The 23,421-nt window shown below is 39.8% G+C and overlaps 1 protein-coding gene across 1 annotated transcript; it reads left to right on the top strand.

Annotated features, from left to right (window-relative positions):
• The first annotated feature begins 49 nt into the window (after positions 1–49).
• On the top strand, positions 50–23,266 carry LOC121323216 (nuclear cap-binding protein subunit 1-like). Its single transcript, XM_041264130.1, has 23 exons — positions 50–257; positions 842–930; positions 1,289–1,389; positions 1,692–1,848; positions 3,925–4,032; positions 4,591–4,712; positions 5,306–5,375; positions 5,685–5,900; positions 12,020–12,117; positions 13,971–14,034; positions 14,435–14,545; positions 14,662–14,737; positions 16,561–16,621; positions 16,867–16,941; positions 17,252–17,355; positions 17,577–17,699; positions 17,985–18,087; positions 18,234–18,327; positions 18,805–18,908; positions 19,652–19,769; positions 19,913–20,053; positions 21,147–21,260; positions 21,749–23,266. Exons 1-23 carry the CDS (start codon positions 224–226, stop codon positions 21,860–21,862), a joined length of 2,397 nt encoding a protein of 798 aa, XP_041120064.1. The 5' UTR covers positions 50–223; the 3' UTR covers positions 21,863–23,266.
• Positions 23,267–23,421: the final 155 nt, after the last annotated feature.

The raw sequence follows: 23,421 nt of genomic DNA, 5'->3' as shown, positions 1-23,421 counted from the left end.
ACGGAAACAATTAATGACCGACCCGGATGTAGTTATGCTGAATCTCACTGCCATATTGCGGCGTTTGATGTAGTGTGGACGAGCCGGGAGCTGTTGTTTTTAAAGCAGGAGAGAGGCTTACAATACATACACCGTATTATTTACACCTGCGTCTAAAAGAGAATTAAAAAAGTTACCATTGCATATCTATCGGCTCGTAACTTTAGGAGTATATAAACTTAAAATGTCCAGACGGAGACACAGTGATGAGAATGATGGTAAGTACCGATTTCTGCTTTACTGAGGCGCTATCCCTACAACTGGTTCTAAATGTTAATTGTATTACCTGCATGTTAGTTTACGGCTCAGCTATTGTATCATATCATATTGTATTGAGGTTACTTGACAGTGGTAGACCACAAAAAGGATAGACCAGCTTAAACGAAAAATACGTCAAATTAAAAAAAAAGAGTGTTTGAATGCTGGTATTCATTGTTGGGGTTTCAGGGAACAGGTTGAGCACGGGCTTGGGAGGTGTTTAGTTTTTTTTTTGGTTTGTTTGTTTGTTTGTTTGTTTTTTTACTATAAATATTTGCCTCGTCGTCATACTGAAAATCACAAGGGTTTATTTATTTAATATTTATAGGTAACTTATTCTATGGATGTTTCTATTTACACAGAAAATGCATAATATATCTGGGAGGTGTGACAGTTGCTTTGCAAAGTCATAGAATAAACCAAGGAGAACTTGTTACTGGTTAATACAGGCATCCATTATTTTGATTTACACAGATTGATTTGTCTTTGCCACCTGTGACACGTAATGTTACTAACCTTTCATGAACTGCCTTCCAATCTCAAGGAGGACAGCCTCACAAAAGGAGAAGAACATCAGAACCCATTGAAATTGAAGATCGATTGGAATCCTTGATATGCAGAGTTGGGGAAAAGGTAGTGTTGGTTTTAAAATTAATATTTTAGTTGTACAGTATTGGTATGTTGCTGCTACAATCAAAAAAAAAAAATCTAGCATTGATTGTCCTTGTGAAATGTCCCATAATATAGACTCTGTCTCCCTGCAAAGATATTTTATTATGATTTAATCAATTAGCTAAGATCAACTAAATGCAAGTCATAACTCCTGTTTTAAGCAAGGCCGTTGCATGCTAGAAGCATTTGGAGAGAGGATTTTTTTTCAAGGAAAAATTGGTATAATGCTTTCAGAACAAAAACCCAAATGTGGTAATATGTATAACCTTTTGTTTGTCACATGTCTTACCATGTACACACATGTATTCTCCCTTTTTAGAGCACTTCGTCTTTGGAAAGCAATTTGGAAGGCCTGGCTGGGGTTTTGGAGGCTGACCTTCCGAATTACAAGAATAAAATCCTCCGGATCCTGTGTACTGTGTAAGTGCTGATACAGGTGTCGACACCTATCTAAAGCCTGTTTTAAGACTCTTGGTTGGCTCCTGGACCCACTGTTTAATTTGCACAATTTCCTTAAGTCTAGTGTTGTCTAAAGTTACAACACGAAGCCCTCTTCTCTGTGTTCTGTAGGTATTTTAGTCCCAGCGCATTCTGTGTCAGATTATGCCCTTTTCAGTGGACATTTTTAACTCCACACAGAATACCAGGTACCTTTTAATAACTGAGCAAAAGCAGGATGTAAACCAACTGTTGGAAACAACTCCTATGTGCCGTTTCCACAGGGCCCGGCTGTTACCAGAGAAGCTCACTGTGTATTCAACGCTGGTGGGGCTGCTGAATGCTAGGAACTATAACTTTGGAGGGGAGTTTGTGGAGTCCATGATTCGACAGCTAAAAGAGACCTTGAAATCAAACTTGTATAATGAAGCTTTGTATCTTGTAAGTATTAGGGATGTGCTTTTGGTAATTTTTTTTATGAACGTTTAAATGCTTTGCAATGTCAGCGTTTAAACCATATCTACATATACATTCACATACACACATTTTATTACATGCTGATAGTGACAGCCCTGGTTAGTATTTTCAAATAAACCCTAAATAAGCAAATAACCTTTTTAACATCGCAAAGACTGAACTACAAATGTAAAAAAAAAAAAAAACACATACACAACAAAGTATATATTGAAATGTTTATTTGTAGTTGTAATTAAAGTTGCTAGTGAAGATAACTATACTATGTAAATATTGAACACATTTTTGGATAATGTTTTTAGAATAGTGTGTTTCTTAAAGGTTAATTTAACAACAAAAAAACAGGAACCTATTATGTTTTTTTTTTTTTTTTTTTTCTTTATATATATATATATATATATATATATATATATATATATATATAAAATTTATATGTTTAAAAAAAATAAATAAATAATTGAGACCAACATCGCCCACTGTACAGCACTAATGCAAAAGGCTACAGGAAAGTGAAAGCGAATAAGGGATAAAATAGCACAATATTTTGGAATTTTAAAGAGCATTGTGACAGATATTAAAGTCTGCCTCAGATTTAAGTTTGCGGTCTTTGATAGTAGTAGTGGGATTTTTGATCTGTTGTTCTAGTTGAGTACTTGAGCATTACAATTTCCGAGTAATCGAATCAAACGCCACATACCGTTCTAGCGTACATAAACCAAACATTGTCTTATTGTCCTATTTTAAATGGCAAAGTAACACACAGTCAAGCAATATATTAAGTAATTAATATAATGTTTGCCGCCTCGTGCAATTCATTGTTTATGGTCAAGTATTACTAAATAATGTAAGTATTCAAATTCATTTATCCACACAACTTTACACTAAATTGAAAAAAGAGATGCCTGGCCTACTTGGTTGGAGTGTGTCTGGGGGGCGGGGGGTCCTTTACTTTACTTTAGTGCATTAGTTCGAACATACAAATAAAGATTGTACTAAATGTAAATGGCCGTTCGATCCAAAAGCTTTCAGAACAATTTTAAGTGAAAAAAAGCCTTCCACCTATGGGAAGATTGGGGAATGGAGTCCACAAGTCTGTGGTAGCTGTGCTAACTTTTTCTCCCTTTTGAAAGTTTTGTATGAACAGCTGCAGCACGATTTTCTTTAAGTTCTTCTAGCCTCGCTGTTATTTTATGGGTCGGCATAGTTTTGAAATAATCTTACATTGATTTCAAAACTGCTGCGTTCACAATTCTCACGCACTGTCTTCATAGGGGATAAAATGATTACTCCCTGTTCGGCCAAATCTATAGCAAATGTTGTTATGGATGTGTGCTTTTTATTGCATCTATAGCTCCATCCACTATAATTCTCATTTCAAACTGTGAAACCATTTAACTGTTTTTGTGGTATGGCAATTTTGTTTGGAATAATTATTTACATACCACAGTTTTCTTGTCCAGTTCCTCAAAATACTTCCAAACATGGCTTCCTTTGTTTAGAGATGCCATTTTAAATATAGAACAAACTCAGAAAAAACACTAGGCATTAACGTTATTACTCTGCCGTGGAAATGTTACCATAACACGCCTACTACTGGCATAAACACACACAGTGTTGCATCAGTGTTGCACCAATTAGAAACTACTAGATTAGAAATTACTTAGAGGCAATTCCCAAACCCCTTCCTTTTTATGATATCCGCCCTTACTGTGCATTAGAGCAGTCTGATACGCAACAGACTACTGATGATAAAATTAATGCATAAAAAAATATGCATCTGGTGACATCTGTCACGTGACCAGTTATATGTCTAGCATATTATTAAACGTTTTACCACTTCTGTAGAATTTATACTTTTTAAACGTTTAAAATTCCCATCCCTAGTAAGTGTGAATGCTGGCAGAGGCAAGCTGCCAAGGGCCCTGCGAGTTACAGGCTTTTCTGTTAGAATAGGCAGAACCCAAGTGGTCTGGGTGTGAGAGTTTAGGAAAAAAAAAGGAGAGAGAGAAGTAAGTTTTAATGATTACTCTTTCTCCCTTACAGGTTCGCTTCCTAAGTGATCTAGTTAATTGCCATGTGATTGCTGCTCCATCAATGGTGGCAATGTTTGAAAACTTTGTCAGTATTGTTCAAGAGGAGGATGGGCCACAGGTAAGTTAAATTGAGTTTGACCCCAAGTAGATTACATTAAGTTTGACCCCAGGTAGGTTACATTGAGTTTTCTATCGCTCAGATTAATTTAAATCTGAGGGAGTACAGACTGAATTGGCTATGCATTTCTAGGTTTGCTTGTAGTATCCTAAATGTTTTTAGGGGAGTTCTGGCATTAATACTTGTATATTTTGTTCTATTTCAAGTAGCATTTGTTTTTTTCATCATATCATTATTTGATGGTGTCTTTAATATATCACTGGATCATTGTCCTCCTTTTTGAGGTATTTCAAAAGGAACGAAAATGATGGACCGCAAGATTTAAGGAAGGTTGTTATTTTTGTATTTAAACTGGGACTGTAAAGATGAACGTCTCATTTAGAGTCCTCCTGGAACACCAGCCCTGTTTTTTCTTCCTATAAGTCAGTTGGTTTTGCTCATAAATGTCTTACAACTGCACCTAGAAGGCTAAGAATATGTTCAGTGATTCCTATGTGACTTATTTAGCACCTGTGTCCAGGCAAGTGCAGCCAGTAAAGGTGTGCCCTTGTGTATCAGGTGCGCTGTGACTGGTATGTGTATGCAGTGCTGTCCTCTCTGCCCTGGGTGGGGAAGGAGCTCTACGAGAAGAAGGATGTAGAAATGGAACGGATTCTAAACCAGATCGAAAGTTATCTGAAGTAAGGCAACTTTCACTCAGTTTTGTTTCCTGTTATGACTGAATATGTACTTGAATGTTTACCAGTAGAAGCAACAAGCTAATTTCACGTCCCTTGGTGGGCGTTATTGTCAAAACAGCTAAACCAATGGGTTTTTTTTTTTTGTAGTTTTACGTATGAATACCTAGGAAAAACTCAAATTGTAGATTTTGTTTATTTATTTATTTATTGTATAGGGATCTAACACTATGGGCTTGTATAACTCTTTAAACGTAATTTACTGGGATATTACTCCAAGACTAGAAAATGTGTAACAAATATTGCTGTGTCATGATGTAGAACTGCAAGTGATTTCAGAGTTGTATGATCAATCACATCCCCAGCAGACAAAGAATGTCATCATACTAGTGATCCATTTCAAAAGCTAAAAAATTATTTGAGTTCAGTTACAATATTGCACCCTCGGTTCCAGCTGCAAAAAACACACAATTTGGGACTTTTTTGTAGTCCTGAAAGAACTTCTGCACTCTTCATATATTATAACATTGAAAAATTATTTCAGGCAATATTTGCAGGCTTGTCACAACACGAATACTTTGAATATTATTTTTCAGGAGGCGTCAAAAAATACATGTGCCAATGTTGCAGGTCTGGACTGCTGAAAAACCACATCCACAGGAGGAGGTAATAATTGCAACTGTTTGCCCTTTTTTTTTAATAAACATGGAAATTGTATTGGGTGTTAACTTAGTTTGCTAAGAAACTCAAGGCCGTCTCACTTAGCTCTCAGTTCATTGCAGAACTATTTTCAAACCATTGCAATTAAATGGAATAAACTGGTTTCTGGAGAATATGTAGATCATGGTGATCTACTTTCATAATACTGAAGCCTTGTAGTGTGGTGGCTATATCCTTGTTCTTGATTTTTCTCGCCCCCCCCCCCCCCCCCCCCCCCCCCCCCCCCCCCCCCCCCCCCCCCCCCCCCCCGTGCAGTACCTGGACTGCCTGTTTGCACAGGTACAGAAGATGAAAAAGGATCGCTGGCAGGAGAGGCACATCCTTAGACCATACATCGCCTTCGACAGTGTTCTGTGTGAGGCGCTGCAACACAACCTGCCCCCGTTTACTCCACCTCCCCACTCCGAGGACGCTGTCTATCCAATGCCCAAGGTCGTCTTCAGGATGTTTGACTATACAGATGCGCCAGAGGTAAAGTGAACTATGCTTACATACAGGTGATCCAAACCTTTTTATGTATTTGCAGCCGTTTATATGTATCTTAATGTAATACTTGAAGTATTTTCTTTCTTAATTATGGTTCAGTTTAATTTTTATTTTTTTACTGGCAACTTAAGTTGTCTATAATCAACATCTATTTATCTATCTATCTTGGATTATGCAGGAGCTGTACATATCATGATGGCTTGTGTCTCATTTCCAGTGCGTTCCAGTGCCCTGGCCAAATGTTTCAGTGCTTTTTCCAAACACGGTCAACCTCAGAAGTGTTTGTCCTGTGTCAAAAGGTCGTACTGTGGGGTAGTATTTTGCTGTGTTTTAAGGAACCCGTAGCAGTACTATGTTCAGAAAAAAAGGGAAAGAACATGTATCTCTCTTTATTTTTGCTACATTGGAAGATAGCAATGATTTCATTCCACACCGTAATGCACTTGTGGTAAGCTTGTTTGTTTTCAGTTTGTGTGTTCACATTAATATTTAAAAATATATATTTTTGGCCAAACTCTGATAGCCATTTCACTAATGAAAAAAAGTTTGAAATGTGTAGCTCTGTTCCCCCGTTGGCTTCTTATTTAGCAAATGCCTCCCTGCTACATGATGATCTGGCCAGCGGTGGAAAGACCCTTTTTTAGGGCCAGGCCAGGGCTGACATCAGCCAGCAGTGGAAACGTTGGGTTATTACCATAACCCTGGTTCCCTGAAAAGAGAATGACAACCATTACCGAATGGGAAGAGCCTCTCTGACTGTCAATCTGAGTAAAACAGGTCAGCTGGGGACGCTACCTCAAAGGGTAATGGTTGTCATTCTCTTTTTCAGGGAACCAGGGTTATGGTAATAACCTAACGTTTCCTTTCAATTCGAATGACAACCATTACCGAATGGGGAAAGCTGTACCAAAGCTGTCGTGGCTCCAGATTACCGACAGTACAGCCCCACGGCGATAGCAACAGAGCCCACATGATGCCTAAGGGTATGCCGCCTGCAAAACTGTAGAGCCCAGAGAGGGTCTCGTTCGGTTTGTCACATCAAGGCAGTAAAAACGCACAAATGTCTGACTACCTGTCCATGTAGCAGCATTGCATAACTCATCTAAGGAGGCGCCATGAAGGAAAGCCCACGAAGTTGCCTGATCCCTGGTAGAATGAGCCATAATGTCCCCCGGTAACGGGGAGTTCGTCTGTTCATACGCCAGGCGTATCGCATCTGGCACCCAGTGTGCTAGACATTGCTTCAATAGGGCCTGACCTCTAGAGCAGGACCCGTAGTAGACAAACAGCTGGTTGGACTGTCACCAGGACGCCGTCCTATCCAAATAACGGCATAGAACCCGAACTGGGCATAGCATATGTTGTCTACTGTCCTCCTCTGACTCGTGCAGGGGAGGTCTGAAAGTTTCCAAAACCACTGATTGGTTAATATGGAATGAGGATACCACCTTTGGCAAAAAGGATTGACTTGTTCTTAATGTTACCTGCGAGTCACTTCCAGTGAAATCCATACATGTCATTGATGGACAGCGCATGAAGCTCACCTACTTGTCTGGCAGACGTAATGGCTGTTAAAAATGCCACTTATAATGAAACAGGGCGCAGTTCTGCTGACGCCATGGGCTTAAATGGGGGACCCATAAGGGCCCGCAGTACCAGTTCTAGATCCCACTTGGGTACCATACTTTTTATGGGAGGACAAAGCCTCCAAGCCCCTTTAAGAAATTGCACTGTTAGGAAATGTGCCCCAGGGGACACAGTCAATTTTGTCATGGCACACTGATATTGCTGCCAGGTATACCTTCAAAGTGGACGCTGATTTTCCTGCGTCAAACAGGTGTTGTAAGAAGGTTAATATCGTCTGAATCGGGCAAGTCACAGGATCGTGACCTTCGTCAAGGCACTAGTCTTGGAAAACTTTCCATTTATATGAGTAGTGGGCTCTAGTGCTCGGCGCCCTTGCAGACTGTAGTGTTTCTACTACTGCATCTGGCAAACCTCGTCTGAATAGATGGCTCCATTCAACGGCCAGTCCCAGAGTTGGAGCTGGGCTGGGTTTGGGTGCAATAATAGCCCCTCCGCTTAGCTCGGGAGGTCCTTACGCAACGGGATCCGAAAACATGGCGGAGAGGAGAGCAAACCAGGGGTGCCTCGGCCATCTGGGTGCAACCAGCAAAACCTGTGCTCTCTCTACCCTGATCCTCTCTAGTGTCAGGGGTAATAATGGTTTCTGTAATATTTCTGTGCGTCCAGGACAGGAATGCACCTTGAGTGTATTTTCCCAGGCTTGAGGCGGCTGCCATCAGCTCCAACAACCTTTTCGGTCTCCACGACTTTGGCTTGTGTCAGCCACAAATGCCGCCGGGTAGCCACCAGCACTGCCAGCGACCTCTCTGATGCCTGACCTCTGCCTTATTAGGTCGGTCATCGCCTTAGCCACAGCCTGGAACTCCCCCGTGTCTGGTCTGTCTGTGTAGCCCTCACTTGCAGCCTCTCTGCTAACTGATTCTGGTAGAGCACCAGTATGGCCTTGGCATTTGCTGCTTGGGCTGACAGCGCTGCCGATGCCTAAGCTTTTTTGAGCATCGCATCTGTCGTTCTGCAAGGCTTGGACAGACAGGTTGGGTCCTTATCCATCTTGGTGAAGGTGGAACCTTGAGCCAAAACCGTGGCCATGTACCCGATAGTGGGGAATACGCCTAGACCCTCTTCTTGGGCTCCTGCAGTAAGAAGCAGAGACTGTGCTGTTCTGGAGGCTGAGGGTGCAGATGCTGGATTGCTCCAGGAGGAGCGCATCAGTTCCAGGAAGTCCTGGCATAGGGGAAGGGCATGCTGTGGGTGCCCTTTCTGCTGGTAGAATCGGTTCCCTTTTCCCTCTTGTTCTGCCGGCCAGGGAACATCCGTGGCTGCAGCTGCACGCTGCATTAGGGCCCTGAACTCTTCCCTCTGTGACACATGTGGCAAGGGCGTTAAGGAGCCTCCCGCTGTGGCTGGGTCCGAGACGTCCCATCTGGAGGCGGACAAGAACCGCTCGCTTGGGCTAGGGGGTCTAGGCAGAGGGGATGGGGAATGAGACTGTGGGGGCTGGAGCTGCCCAGTGGTAGGGGGCAGCCTGCCCTGAGATTTCAATAGGGTCTCCAGCATGGTTTGCTGAGCCCTTACAGTCTCTGCCAGCTCCACGAAGCGCCACTCAGCCGAGCTTGGGCGCCTTCGAGGTGACTGTGACGGTGAACATCTGCGCCTGTGTGGAAAAGGGGAGCAGTGCCTGAGCGGCGACCATCTGTCCCTTGGAGAAGGGGAGCGGTGCCTGCATCTGTCACACTGGTGGAAGCCAGCTGAAGACCCAGTCAACTGCACTGACATGTTTGCAGTTGTTTTTTGTTTGTTTTTTAAACTGCTGTGCTCAGTGAGCAGCCTGCAGATGCGTGCTTTTTTTTTTTTTTTTTTTTTTTTTTTTTTTTTATTCACCTATTCCCAATGGGCTTAGTCAACCACGGCCTAGCCGCAGTTCCGCGTGCACTGTCGCGGCCCAGGTCGACGTTCAGCTAACCGCGGCTACAACTGTGCCATCGTACCGGCATGCCAGCCGACATACGTCGGAGCCCTGTAGACAGCCTCGAAGCTATTCCCAGGTGCCGAATCAATCGGTGTCATGATCGGTGCCGAGCTGTAGGCAGCGCCGAAGATGTTTACACCGGTGCAGAGTCATGCGGGACTTGGTAGGCACTGTTTTCTCAACCTTGCGATTGGTGAGAAAAACCGCGGTTGATGCCGGGGTATGCAGCCGATTCAATGAAAGTCTGAATGAAAGGGAAATATAACGTCTCCACCGGTTTTCAGTCAAAAACATGCATTGGAAACTCCACCAATGATTAATTTAAATATAGTTAGTTTAGTTTGTTTTATTCTCTTAAATTTATATGCCTTGAGGGAGGCAAGAGAGAACTAGACGGTTATTTCTTTTTTTTTTTTTTAAATGAAGTTAGTAGGTTCATGGTGCTAAATAAAATGTTGTTCCTGTTTTTAAGCCCTAGTTGATAATCTGAAGCAGTGGCATTTCAAAATAACAGAAGCCGATTTTTAATTCGGTGTACTAGGCGAGAATGTTTTTTTTTGTTTGTTTGTTTTTTCAAATTGATGTTCAGCTTTTGTATTGAAGCTTGTTATGTATTATTCATTCAAACTAAGCAAGAATGCGCTTGTAGCGTTTAAGATATTTTTCAACTGAAGTAACTTTTTACTGACATCAGTGAAATTTAGTTGAGTGAACTGTCCCTTTTTTTTTAAATCCCAGATAAGGTCATCTGATATATTTTACAGGACATTAGGATCTTGTGTAAAATTTCAAACTCGGGCGTCCTGTGTCTTTACTCCAGTACAAATCGACCATATCGATTATGTTGGAGTTGATGTAGCATTTCTGGGGTATTTGTCACAAAGCAACACCAGCCTTCACTTTTAAAGGTGAATCTGAAGATATATGTATGGAAATACATATCACTCAAAGGATGAAATGGTTATTCTAGCCTTTGAGAGAGAACATACAAAGAAATTACGGTAGTTATTTAAACATTGTTTACAAATCATACGCAAGTGCCTTCTGTGGCCGCATCACATTTCATTTTTAATTTAAAGATAAAATGATGTACCTGATCTGAAGCAAGTGCAATACTACCTTACTTTAAAGTAAAAAAATGTATAAATATTTTGAAACTAGCAAGAAACGACTTGGTTGTAATATTGTTTTAAGGTATTGTAAGTCAAACTTCAACTCGGTGGACTATATTTAGAAGCAAGCACAAAGGCATTTTTTAGAGGATTAAGACCATTTTAATGGTATAAAACACGAAACAACTCTTGACTGGTCCTTCCTGTAACTAAGTTTATACTGTTAAATATATATTGTTGAAATGTGTTTTATTCAGTAAAAAAATGTTTACAACATCAGATTGAGTTAAGAAGATTGTATATGATTTTTATAAAATTAATGTTATGTGAATTGGGCATACATGTGAAAGGTTTGAGTAACATTTCAAACTAGCCGTGTGATTTATCAGGTTGATCCAGATGGTAAAATGACAAGTTGTAAGTGAAGTAATTTCTGGATTTCTTTTTCTACAGTCAAGTTCAAATATTGCTTTGAAAGTGGTCCAAAATGGCTCAGACTGCGCATGTACGACTCCAGACCATTTTCACCCATGACTTTACAATAATGCAAGATGTTTAGTAAAAACTAAACTTATCACCTCTGTTGGTTTCTATACATTTTTACATTAGATCGGACTAAAAGCTGCGGTACAATATAAAATAACAGGTACATTTGTTCACATTATAGCAAGTGCGAGCAATGCTTTGTAAAAGAAATGCAGGTTTCCCCTACCTTGCATTGTCTTTAAGTACTGGTACTTGTATTCTCAACATTACTGTGTCATTAGGAAATACATGTGTGTTACTGTGTCTCAAGTAATTTTGGAGTAAAGGAGTAATTTTTGTCGTAAGGTAGTGATACTTAAATACAAAAATAAAAAATTGTAGAAAAAAATCAGTGCAAAACCCAGAAGCCATATTTTTGGTACACTGGTGTTTAGATTTTGTAGATATAAACTCCAGGCTATAGCAACTTCAAGTTGAATAGTTTTACCGTATTGCTGATTTACATACAGGTAGCCAAAGCTGACCTTGGCTGTGAGACTGGTCGATGCTGCTTCAGAGGTCTCGTCCGGCTTCATTGTTGGTACGGGGAATGGGAGTGGCAGTGTTCTGAAGTACCATCAGCCATTGCGGTCAAACTTTTCTTTGAAAAAACTCCCTCTTTTCAGTCTCGTAATTCGTTTTATATTTGGACTTCTGTTGCATTTAGATTCCTGAACACTGGGCAAATACCAGTACATTGATTTATAGTCAAATGTACTGATATCTGCTCATAATAATAATTTTAACAAAGAGAACTGGACTATTGTCTGTTTTAGTTGAATGTTTTTTTTTTTTTTCACTGCCTCACTGACTAATTTTAAATGATAAAAATATTCAAATGATTCTAATAATTGTTTCACTATTAGCCAATGAGCTCCAGTAGTGATGGATATAAACCTGTGTTTCTCCAGGGCCCTGTCATGCCTGGCAGCCACTCGGTTGAGAGGTTTGTAATAGAGGAGAACCTTCATTGCATCATCAAGTCTCACTGGAGGGAAAGGAAAACTTGGTAAGCAAATTCATTGTACTAGAGTTAATTATGGGAGTAATGGGTATGTATGTGTGCTAGATTTGTTGGTGTGTCTCATCCTTTTGAATGACACTAAGCAAGAGGACTCTTATAAAAATGGAGTACTCCTCTTGCTGTTTCACTTAGAGATATGGGGAAGTGTTGTACTTCTTGTACTAGACATGGAGTCTAGACATCACGAAATGACATCCTACTAAGACAGGACTACTCGACTCTGAAGGTATTGTGGGCCTGTGAATGTGTGGGTTGCAGTGCGCAGGTGAAAGGGTGATTGCAGGTGCTCCAGACAATGACAAAGTTCACAGTTCAAGTTCTTTTATTTTCCTTTTGGTCTCCTTGGCCATTTAAATAATAATGCTGGCTCTGTCCAGCTATGGGTATTACCAGCGTCAAAACCAAGGGTTTGCAGTCCCGAAATAATAACAAACAGACGCATCTCCGGACAGTGCGTGCCCTCAGTGCAGTGCGGTGCTGGAAACTGTGGTGCTGGTGTGTGTTCGGGTGCAGTGCAGTCCGGGTGTATCGCTGACGTAAAGCGGCAGCTCCCAGGTATGTATTTAGCCATCTGGCGAAGATAAACACACCACAGTTAAGCAAAAGCAACACTTTACTCACGGTTTAATCATCCCTGTTTCTTCCGACTAACCACAACAAAGGAGCCCATCACGGCATCACATCCCCTTAAAGTACCCTAAGTCCCGCCTCCTCCGATAGCTAGTTCAATCTCCAATTCATGACTGAAACTTCGCTCACAGTACTAGGACGAGGACTCCTGGTACCGTGACGCCACCCCCTTCCTGAATGGCTGGCTTCCAACTGACCCTGGAATGAACTGACCAACCATTCAGTACGAGGCACACAGTTCCTGTTGTACAGAGCCCTCGCAGGTCGAGAGGGAGGTTTGTTGGTTCAGGTTCATTCGCAGTCTGTCACAGGACCATTTCAAAATCTGGCTTCATTTATTTTAAATGCAGTCTAGGAAACACTGCTACATTAGTTCTCCATCTGTAGAAGTTTTTTTTTTTTTTTTCTTTTGCTAGTTGCCAAGCAATTTTAAATAAATCTTTGGTAGCTTTTATCACTCTTACATGAGCACGAAACACATTTTGTTCATGAAAACTTGCAAGAAGTTCATACACCTTGTCTTTCTCTCTGCTCAGTTCCAAGTGGCTTTGAATCACCAAAGTTGAGGTGACAGGTTTCATAATGGCGTTGCAAGTTAGCCACCTTTTAACACAGCAATAGTCTTCTTTCACAGTAGACATTTGGTTTTCCATTAACCTCACTAAAAACAAATTCCAGTTCCCATATAGGATTGAATACTTCTGTGTGCATCCCTGATTTTTAGTGTTTTATTTGCCATTCCTTTTTTTTTAAATCCACTGCATTTCTGCCTCTACCATTAACCTTGGACTATTTTCATGCACTGTCAATAATCTTACTGCATCCCACCCATAAAGTCAAAGAGCATACACTAGTCTTTCTAAGAGCTGGCCTCTTCATTGGTAAGAACATAGTAGGTGTTGGCATAACATTGTTTATGAATAACATAGTTTAATAATACAACAACAATGTCTTTACTGCCATGGAAAGACTTGTGTGCCACAGACAGACATTAAGGGGCTGCATGTTGAGTAGCCTGACTCTAAGAACTGCAAAATCTCAATATACAAGAGTGTTTTGTTTTTTTACTAGTACACTGGATGGGCAGGATCCTTTCATTGGCATTAAACTTATGTTGCCCTATGTATATTAACTATGACGATTTGATATAATTGTGGTTTTCACTGCATTGTGTAACAAAGGAATGATGAACCTTTTGTTTAATTTAGTGCTGCTCAGCTTCTTAGCTACCCTGGGAAAAACAAGATTCCGCTCAATTACCACATCGTGGAGGTATGTAAATTAGAAATTTATTTATAGAATGTCACCCTTGCACGGGTGCTTATTGCCTTCAAATGGTATACTCTTAAATATCAGATGTGCTGTAGATGGCCTTTTATCAAGCAAACAAGATTGTTGCAAAAGTACTGAATGTTTTTGTATAAATGCATCCTCTTAGTGACATGATTTTTATATGAGCAGTTTATTTTTGTAGTGGTAGCAGAAATAGTCTGACACATTCCTGGGCCTACACTTTATTCCAGCAGTAAATTTAACAGATTTATATATTGATCACTGTGGTCCTTTTTTTTAATAGCTTGATTCTGTAGGACTAAATGGATCTATCATTAATCAACGCAATTCAGTTCTGCGTTGTAAAGCATGTTAAGTGGCCAGTTTAATTCTTCCACAGGTGATTTTTGGAGAATTGTTCCAGCTGCCACAGCCTCCACACATTGATGTCATGTACACCACGCTGCTGATTGAGCTCTGCAAACTGCAGCCTGGCTCTTTGCCACAAGTTGTATCCTTTTTGTTTGTCCTCCCTGTGTTTTACTGTAAATGACTGCATTGGTATGGTATCCTCCTGTTTTGTAAGCTTCCTTTTTTTTAAAATGACCCTTGATTTGAAACTGCCAGCTCGCACAAGCTACTGAGATGATGTACACGCGTCTGGATACAATGAACACCACTTGTATAGACAGGTATGTTTCCTTATCTTGTATACAATTTTTAAATTGAATCTCAAAAGTCAGTTGCCAGCATTGTTCCACAAATCTGTTACACAGATATTAACTCTCTTCAGGCCACACCATCCTCATTTTTTTATTTATTTATTTATTTTTATTTTTACAGTACTATGCTGGAAACACTCATTTAAGTCCAGCAACCATAGTGAACAATAAAATAAACTAAATGATTGTGCTTGAACATTTGGTAATTGGGATTGAAACTGACAGTATGTGTTTCGATTTAAAGTTTATATTGATCCACAGAGGAAGTACTGAATGTCCTGTAGAGGATGTAGAGGACTAGTAACCCATTTTATAAGCGCCATAAGACATGACAGGGGGTTAGTTGGGCTAGAATAACCATACACACAAGGGCGTAGTAAGGCATGAGGCCGTAGGAAGAGTGCCTTTAGCCCCTGGAAGTGCGGTTATTTTAGCACAACCAACACCGTCATGTTGTCTTGCGCTTATAAGATGGGTTACTAGTTTTTAGAAAAAGATGTATAGACACATTTTTATTAAATGACTATAGATGTATTTTTTCCTAAATATATATTACTGCACTAGAAGAAATAGTTCCAATGAATTTAATAAATACATTATTTTTAATGATAAATTAAATAAATTCAAATAAATTATCAGAATATTTTCAGTGTTTGTCTCATGAAGTTGACTGTACCAGGGAATACAATTTTCTAAATGAAATGGCTGGCTCCACTGTTGAGTTTGTGCAGTAGGTGGCAGTGTTTGGTGATTAGGGGAGTTTGTTTCTTAATTTTTTAGTATTCCGTGCTGCTTTATTGGCTTCAATTGTATTAATTTCAGCAGTACTGTGAGAGGTGTTTTGTACTCGCGGTTTCATTTTTCGCGGTTCATTTTTTCCTGACCTTTTGTTTTTTTTTTATTTTTTTTTTTAATTATTTCTGTTGATTCTGTTACCAAACTGTTCCTGTATAAATCCTCCAGGAATGTGTGGACATTGGAGTCACCAAACAAGTTCAAATGTACATGGAGGAAGTCTGACATTGTATTATTTTGTTTTTGTGGGGGGGGGGGATTGGCAGCCTCTTTTTCTTTTTTTTAAATGCTCGGCACAATAATATCTGTTATTAAAGTGTCTTAGCTGCTGGGACTTGTTTTTACCCATTGGTTGTACTATAATAATTAAGTGGCTTGGAATGCCTATCAGCTAATCTCGAAGTAATATAGGCAATCTATGATGATAAAATCCTCAGAAACTCATTTCTGAGATAATATATGGGGGGATATATATATATATATATATATATATATATATATATATATATATATATATATATATTGGATATAGCGCTGCTACTACATATAAGTTGGTACATGTATGTATCATACATTCTTTAAGGGACCCCATGTACCACCCCCCCCCCCCCCTTATATATAATATATATATTATATAGATGATATACTTCAAATGTGCTTTAAGGGTCCCCCCCCTATATATATAATGTCCCACCCCCCCCCCCCCCCCCCCCCCCCCCCCCCCCCCCCCCCCCCCCCCCCCCCCCACCCCAACCCCCCCCCCCCCCCACCCCCCCCACCCCCCCCCCCATTACCCCCCCCCCCCCCCCCCCCCCCCCCCCCCCCCCCCCCCCCCCCCCCCCCCCCCCCCTGTTTTCCCCCCCCCCCCCCCCCCCCCCCCCCCCCCCCCCCCACCCCCACCCCCCCCCCCCCCCCCCCTCCCCCCCCCACCCCCCCCCCCCCCCCCCCCCCCCCCCCCCCCCGCCCCCCCCCCCCACCCCCCCCCCCCCCCCACCCCCCCCCCCCCCCAGGTTTCCTCAAACTGTTTTCCCATTCATGAACTTCCAGTTTCGATGGAGTTGGGATGACTGGTAAGAGCTTGCATAGCCATTTTATTGGTGCTTGGTTAATGGTCAGAAATGAGTTTGAATGCTAGGTTAAACCTCTCCACGTTTACATCCAAGCATGGCAAGTCTTTTATCATGGATTTAAAATCCTAACCATGCCCGATTTCTTGATGACTGGTATTTATGTGGAGAAAATAGGGAAACATGAGCAATATAATATGTATAAATGTAATGGCTTTTTAAATTTTGCTGTGTTATCATGTGTCTAGGTCTGACTGCTTGACTCAGGACCTTGATAAACCCAAACCAAAGTTTGTAAGAGAGGTGTTGGAGAAATCCATGAGGTAATTTATCAAGTACAGTTTTTCTTTTGTTTTATTCTGGTGCTAAAATTGTGGCACCCATCTACCTTTGGGCAAAAACTCATCCAGTGTGCTGTTTCAAAGTGCAGTCCATTGCATAACGTTTAACCAAGTCTATCGGACACTAAGTTTCATTTGTCATTTGAAGATTTTTGTATTGGTAAATGTACAAATGCCCCTGACAATTTAAAAAAAAGTCTGAAATAAAAACTCTTCTTGGTATCTGCATTAGTCCTGGTACTGTGGGAAAAGCTGAATTAAGTAAAATGATTTATTATAACATTTTCTGCAGGCTTTCTTATCATCAAAGGATTGTGGACATTGTACCGGCTAACTTTTCAGTGTTGATACCAGCAAACCCCATTTTCATATATAAATATATGGACGAAAGTAGCAGTAAGTATGATCCTAGTTTTAATTAGATTACAGAAATTATTTTGGTTTATTTTAGTGAGAAGTGTTTCACAAGTTCATACTGATAAATATATTTGGGGCGGTTAGGGTTACACCTCGTTGTGTGTTGAGGGACAGATATACAAAGTACATGGAACAAGGTCTAATTACATAAATTTAGTAGGTTTTCCAATTTACTTTGCACTTTCCCATGTTTGCCTTAGGTTCCATGCCTGGCTACCCAGTGACGGTCGCCATCAGCAATGCAATTATAAACCGATCCTCGAACGACGAGATCCTGACAATCCTGAAAGATGTTCCCAACCCCAACCAGGAGGATGATGACGGTCAGTCTGATTTTTGGATTATTTGTGATTCATTTAATTATTTTGCCAGGGATTATTTGTAAGCTCTGGAGACTAAAGTAACCATCTTACACAATGAAGGGAAAGTACAAGGTGTTTATCAAATCTGGAGGGATCACACTTTCATGGGGTGATGGGGAAAAATTTATCCTCCATTCTTATCCAGTCCTTGGCCTCTTGAGAGTGCCTGCAGTTGTACCAGTATCTAGTGTGCTAGAATGGGTTTATAATTGAAATTAACAATGACCTCTGTGTTCCCTGTGATAGATGAAGGCAACAGTTTCAGTCCTCTGAAGATTGATGTGTTCCTGCAGACCCTGCTTCACATGGCTGCAAAGTCTTTTAGCCACTCCTTCAGTGCTCTGGCCAAGTAAGTGTTTCTTTTAATACAAAGGTGCAGTTTTAGTTTTACTAACATTTAAAAAGTGAATTTGCTTTTTTGTGCATCACTTGCAGGTATAACTTTTATTTATTTTACAAACACCCCCCCCCCCCCCCCCCCCCCCCCCCCCCCCCATTTCACGAGGTGTTGAAAATCTTGACTGACAGTGATGAAGGGAAGCTGCATATCCTTCGGGTGGTGTATGAAGCCTGGAGAAATCATCCTCAGGTAATTAAGCTGGGTATTGTTTCAACATTTTGTTTGGAACAGTCTAATTCTAAATGTATTAATACATTGTTTTCTTGAGCTAAGAGGGGAATTGTTGTAACCCTCAGTGGTACAGTGCTGCCCAAGTTCCTCTTGACAACTTGTAAATGCGTAGTTTCCAAGAGAGGTTTTTACATTAAAACTGTTGAGTCTCCGCCATATGTTATATACCCGTAACTGGCTGCACATAGGTATTTATTTATTTTTTGGCACAAAAACAAGATGCTTTTAGATGGAACTGCATTCTATGTATTTTGCAACTTGTACTGCAAAAAGCACACACACTATATTTACATTTGTGAAATTTATAGCCTCACACTATGAAAAAGAATTACATGTGAAGTCAAAAGTTGCATGTAAGTGTAGCTTACAATAAATTATTTATGATCTCATCTAAGATTGCAACACATTGAGTGTTTGGCTTTTTTTCTTCATCAGATGATATCTGTGCTGATTGACAAGATGATTAGAACACAGATTGTTGACTGTGCAGCAGTGGCAAACTGGATCTTCTCTCCAGACATGGCCCACGATTTCACCAGGTAACAAAGTGTAGCAGGGCAATATATAAGCAGAGTGCACTCCTAAAACCAGAGTTGTGTACACATTAGCTGTCAGATCTAAAAAAAGTGTACTGGTCAAGTAGGCTGTGCACCAAGTTAAAAAATAAATAATATCTTTGAATCAACAGGGAACGGACTACGATTTTAAATTTACCTCCGTAAGCAGTCATTTTTCTCTTTGTCTGATTGTGTGTATTGCAAGAACCGGAACCTTTTTGCCTAACTTCACAAAACAACTTCCACCCGTGTCAAAGCTAGTGACCCCACAAAGAGAACGTATTTGTTACCTATAATGTGTTCTGGTATGGAATGTTTTATATACAGTAGGCCTAGCGTTGTACTGTATTGGTTATTATTGGGTGACCTGGGTTGTGTCTGGCATAATGAAATGTACAGCATAATGGTGTCTATTAGGGAGGGAATACTGTATTGGTAAAAACTGCCAAAAATAATAGGTTCAGCTTCCCCTTGCTAATTGTAATGTTGTTGAAGCTGACACCCTGGGATCCTTCAACAAGCTGCTTGATGAGATTCTGGAATCAATAAGCTACTAACAACCAAACGAGCAAGATGGGCCGAATGGCCTTCTCCTCATTTTGTAAGCTTTCTTGTGTTCTTATTTGAGCACAAACTTTAAAATATGGTACAATCCTATAATAAACAAAGTGTTCTGATATTTTAATAGCTACCAGCCATTGATCCTCTTGTCTGTTTTTGTGCAGGTTTTATGTTTGGGAAATCCTGCATTCCACTATTCGTAAAATGAACAAACATGTGCAGAAGATACAGAAAGAGCTTGAGACTGCCAAGGAGAAACTGGAAAAACAACACAGCAGAAGGGTGAAAGACAAAAGCCTTATTTTCGTGCTGTTTGCCAAGTGTTTTTTACTATTGTGTTTGGTAATTATTTCAGACTTTCAGGCGGTTGGTCTTGTGTAGATCACTCTTGAATTACAGGTCATCTTGTGTCTTGCTTCTTTCAGAAGGACAGTGGTGATGAGGAGGAGGAGGACAAGAACAGTGATGAAGAGGATGGGCTGTTGGAAGAACAAATTGAACGTCTGCAGGAGAAAGTAGAGTCTGCTCAGAGTGAACAGAAAAACCTTTTCCTGGTCATCTTCCAGGTAGGATGTGTGGTTTTTTTTTTTAATCCATGATAATCGATGCATTCATGATTTATTTTTCAAAATAAACAAATGTTAGTTCTTTTTTTTTTTTTTAAAGATCTAATAACTTAATACACTGTAGTGCATAATGGTGCAACATAAAGGCACGACTTGCATTCAAATTAGAACACTTCAGATTATTAAAAAGAAATACAAAGGAGTTATGTTTAACAACTGAAAAGCATATGTGTGCACTCACATCAGATTAACATTGTAATAATAAAAAAATACTATATTTTACAGAAGTAATTTCTGAACTGTGGTTGTTCAATACTGTTTACATTTTATGTCCAAAACAAAGCATTTGAGTTAATATCACAAACCCTGACTAATGTGACTATCATAATAAATTCAGCTTTTTTTCTATAATATTGCCATGTAGTCCAAACACAACATGCTTTGAAACAAAAGGTAATTGGTAGATTTAAGATTAAAAACAATGTTGCCTTAATTTTTAAATAAAAAAAAAAAAAAAAAAAGTGAATACTTAGCCTACTTATGATTTGTCTTATTCAACATGTAATGTCGGCTTGAAGTGTGTATCCTAGCAACACGCTAATCTGCCGTATAGCACTAGAAGCAGTGCACTCACACTCAAGGTTTGAATGTAAACCGGCAACAGGAGACTTCAAACTGGGTTCTAATTTGATGCGTCGATTCACCAATATGTATTCAAACCTTGGTAAAATTAAGGACTGAAGATCAATAATTGAGGCATCGATTAATTGTTGTGCCCCTAATGTATTGTGTTGAGAAGGAATGTCCTTTCTTGCATTTTTTTTGTCACAAACCACTTTCTGTTTTATTTGTATAATATTCAGTAATGTTAGAGACAAGTTAGTTAGCACCAAGTAGGTGATGTGTATGGATATTTTCTCCCTGGATAAACCTTGATTTTTCAAGTTAAGCACCCATTAATCACCCATCACGTGGATAATTTTCTGAAACTTCAGTGGCACTTACATGGGTGCCCTGATGACAGCTTTGTTTTTATTATTTGTTTGCTAAAGTAGTTGTTTTTTTTGTCTTGTTTTTTGTGTTCCCTTCACAGCGCTTCATCATGATGCTCACAGAGCACTTGGTGCGTTGTGAAACTGGAGGGGTTGACTTCAACACACCCTGGTACAAGAACTGCATTGAGAGGCTGCAGCAGATCTTCCTAATGGTACTTCAGCCATCCTATTCTATTTGTAGTTTGGGCTCCAAAGCTTGCTTCATTTTTATTTTATATGCATGTAGCTGTTAACAAAATTAACCCTTTAAACTTAAGATTTAATTGTTTTTGTTTGTTTTTACTATTCTTTGTTGCCAAGACATTGCTCCCCATTTATTAAGCAGTATACTTAACCCCAGTAACAAAGCTAACAAGTAACCTATCCTATGAATTCAGAGACCATCTGAGTTTGATTAGGGAATGTAAAGCTGAAACGTGTGTGGTTAAATATGACAACTTTATTTTTATAGACTTCTGGTTACCCTCCAGACAGTTTGCTTATTTCAGTGTTAATCTCTGTTCATTGTTTATGTGGATGCATATATTTGATGGATGTTAAATGTCACATTATAGAGAAAAAAGACTTTCTCCCTAACACACTAAAATGAAACATAATGAATTGCTTAGAGTTCTTGATGGAGTCCTTGTTTTCCCAACAGCATCACCAGACTATCCAGCAGTACATGGTCACATTGGAGAACCTGCTCTTCACAGCTGAGCTTGACCACCACATCCTAACTGTCTACCGGCAGTTCTGCGCTCTGCACATGTAAAGAGCATTTACACGATGACAGGAGCCTGAAGATTGAAGGGTATCTTGTGTGAACAGAGACTTGGCATTTCTTGCATCAAGATTCCCATTTGAGGGGAGCCTTTTTATAACTTTTTTGTTTTTTCATTCAGGGTCACTTGTCATTTGCAGACCCTTTCTAATTGTGTTTTGTTTTAAATAAGAAAATGAATGGTCGGCATTAAATATTAAATGACAAGGCTATAGTTGGAAGGAACAATGTGGACATTTTCATATTTTGGGGGGAGGGTGGTTGGCTCTGCTGATTCTCTACAATTTTTTGGTATTTTTCTTTATTTTGATGGCTGAGAACTTCCAACAACTGATCTATTAATGTTTGTTAGACTCCATAGTTTGAACTTTTGAACTTACTCAACTACAAGTAGCTAATTATTGTCTTATGTGCGTTCAAAAATATGTACTTGCTCTGACGTTGGATATGGTATTAATGCTAAAACAATCTGGCCAACCTGGAAGGAATCCAGAACAACCAGCTATTTTAATACGTTATATACTGTACAATCTGTGGAATGCCTGACTGAGTGTGTAACAGTAGTATTATATGGAGTGGATTCGAAGCATGGCCTACACTTTTAACAAAAACTCTTAGTTTACATAAACCTGAAAAGAGATTCTGTAAGGAGTGAACAATTGGATGAAATACACTGGAATCTGTTGCCTTTTTTACAATTGTGTGTCTCTCCATTAGTTATTTTAGTTAAGGGTGGGTTGGGGGAATTGCAAAATTGAACTTTCCCCTTTTAAAGCAACATTGTTATTACTGCTACACCTATACTCTGTTTCACCACAAGCCATTACAAAAAAAAAAAAGGTAAGGTTAAAAGGAAGCTCTCAGTAATGTTCATCTGGCTGTTCGTTTGCTTCTTTTCCAGACACTTGATGAATAAGTTTTACAGCATGCCTGCATGGTTGTGTGTACTTCATTCACTCTCACATATTGTGTATCCTCTACGGCTCCTACGTCAGTCGTTTCGCACTGCACTTTTTCTTCCCCAGCGCACCACCTCTACTTTCAACCAAACTCATTACAGAGTTAGTGGCATATATCTTAGCCAAATGATTATTAAAAAAAAAAAAAAAGCTCCCATCTAAAGCAATCCAGACTTTGATATCTGTTAAGTACCTTAGGGGCAAATATGGTATTGATATTGCTATCCTATTTAGTATTGTACCTTTTGAAGATAAGATGACACCACCCATCTTGAAATATTGCTTTTAAATATGGTTATTCTCAATTAAATTTATTTATTTATTTTGTAAGCTGAGGTCAATCAGCCAGAAACATTGAGGGAGATTTTTTTTGTATGCCTAGTTGTATCATTAAGCTGTGTATATGATTTTCTCTCATTATATTATAATCCACATTTCTTATACCATATGCTCTAGCCATATTTAACAGAATGAATATATACTTCTCATATGCTGATTTTAGATCCTTCACTTCATACTATTTGTTTCCCAGAAGTATATTGCTTAGTTTACAAACCATTCTAGCTGTGGTCTTCGTTCCCCTTTACCATG

This window comes from Polyodon spathula, chromosome 1 (genome assembly GCF_017654505.1).
Source record: "Polyodon spathula isolate WHYD16114869_AA chromosome 1, ASM1765450v1, whole genome shotgun sequence".
Classification (NCBI taxonomy): Eukaryota; Metazoa; Chordata; class Actinopteri; order Acipenseriformes; family Polyodontidae; genus Polyodon; species Polyodon spathula.
This window is presented reverse-complemented; position numbering and strand designations above follow the sequence as displayed.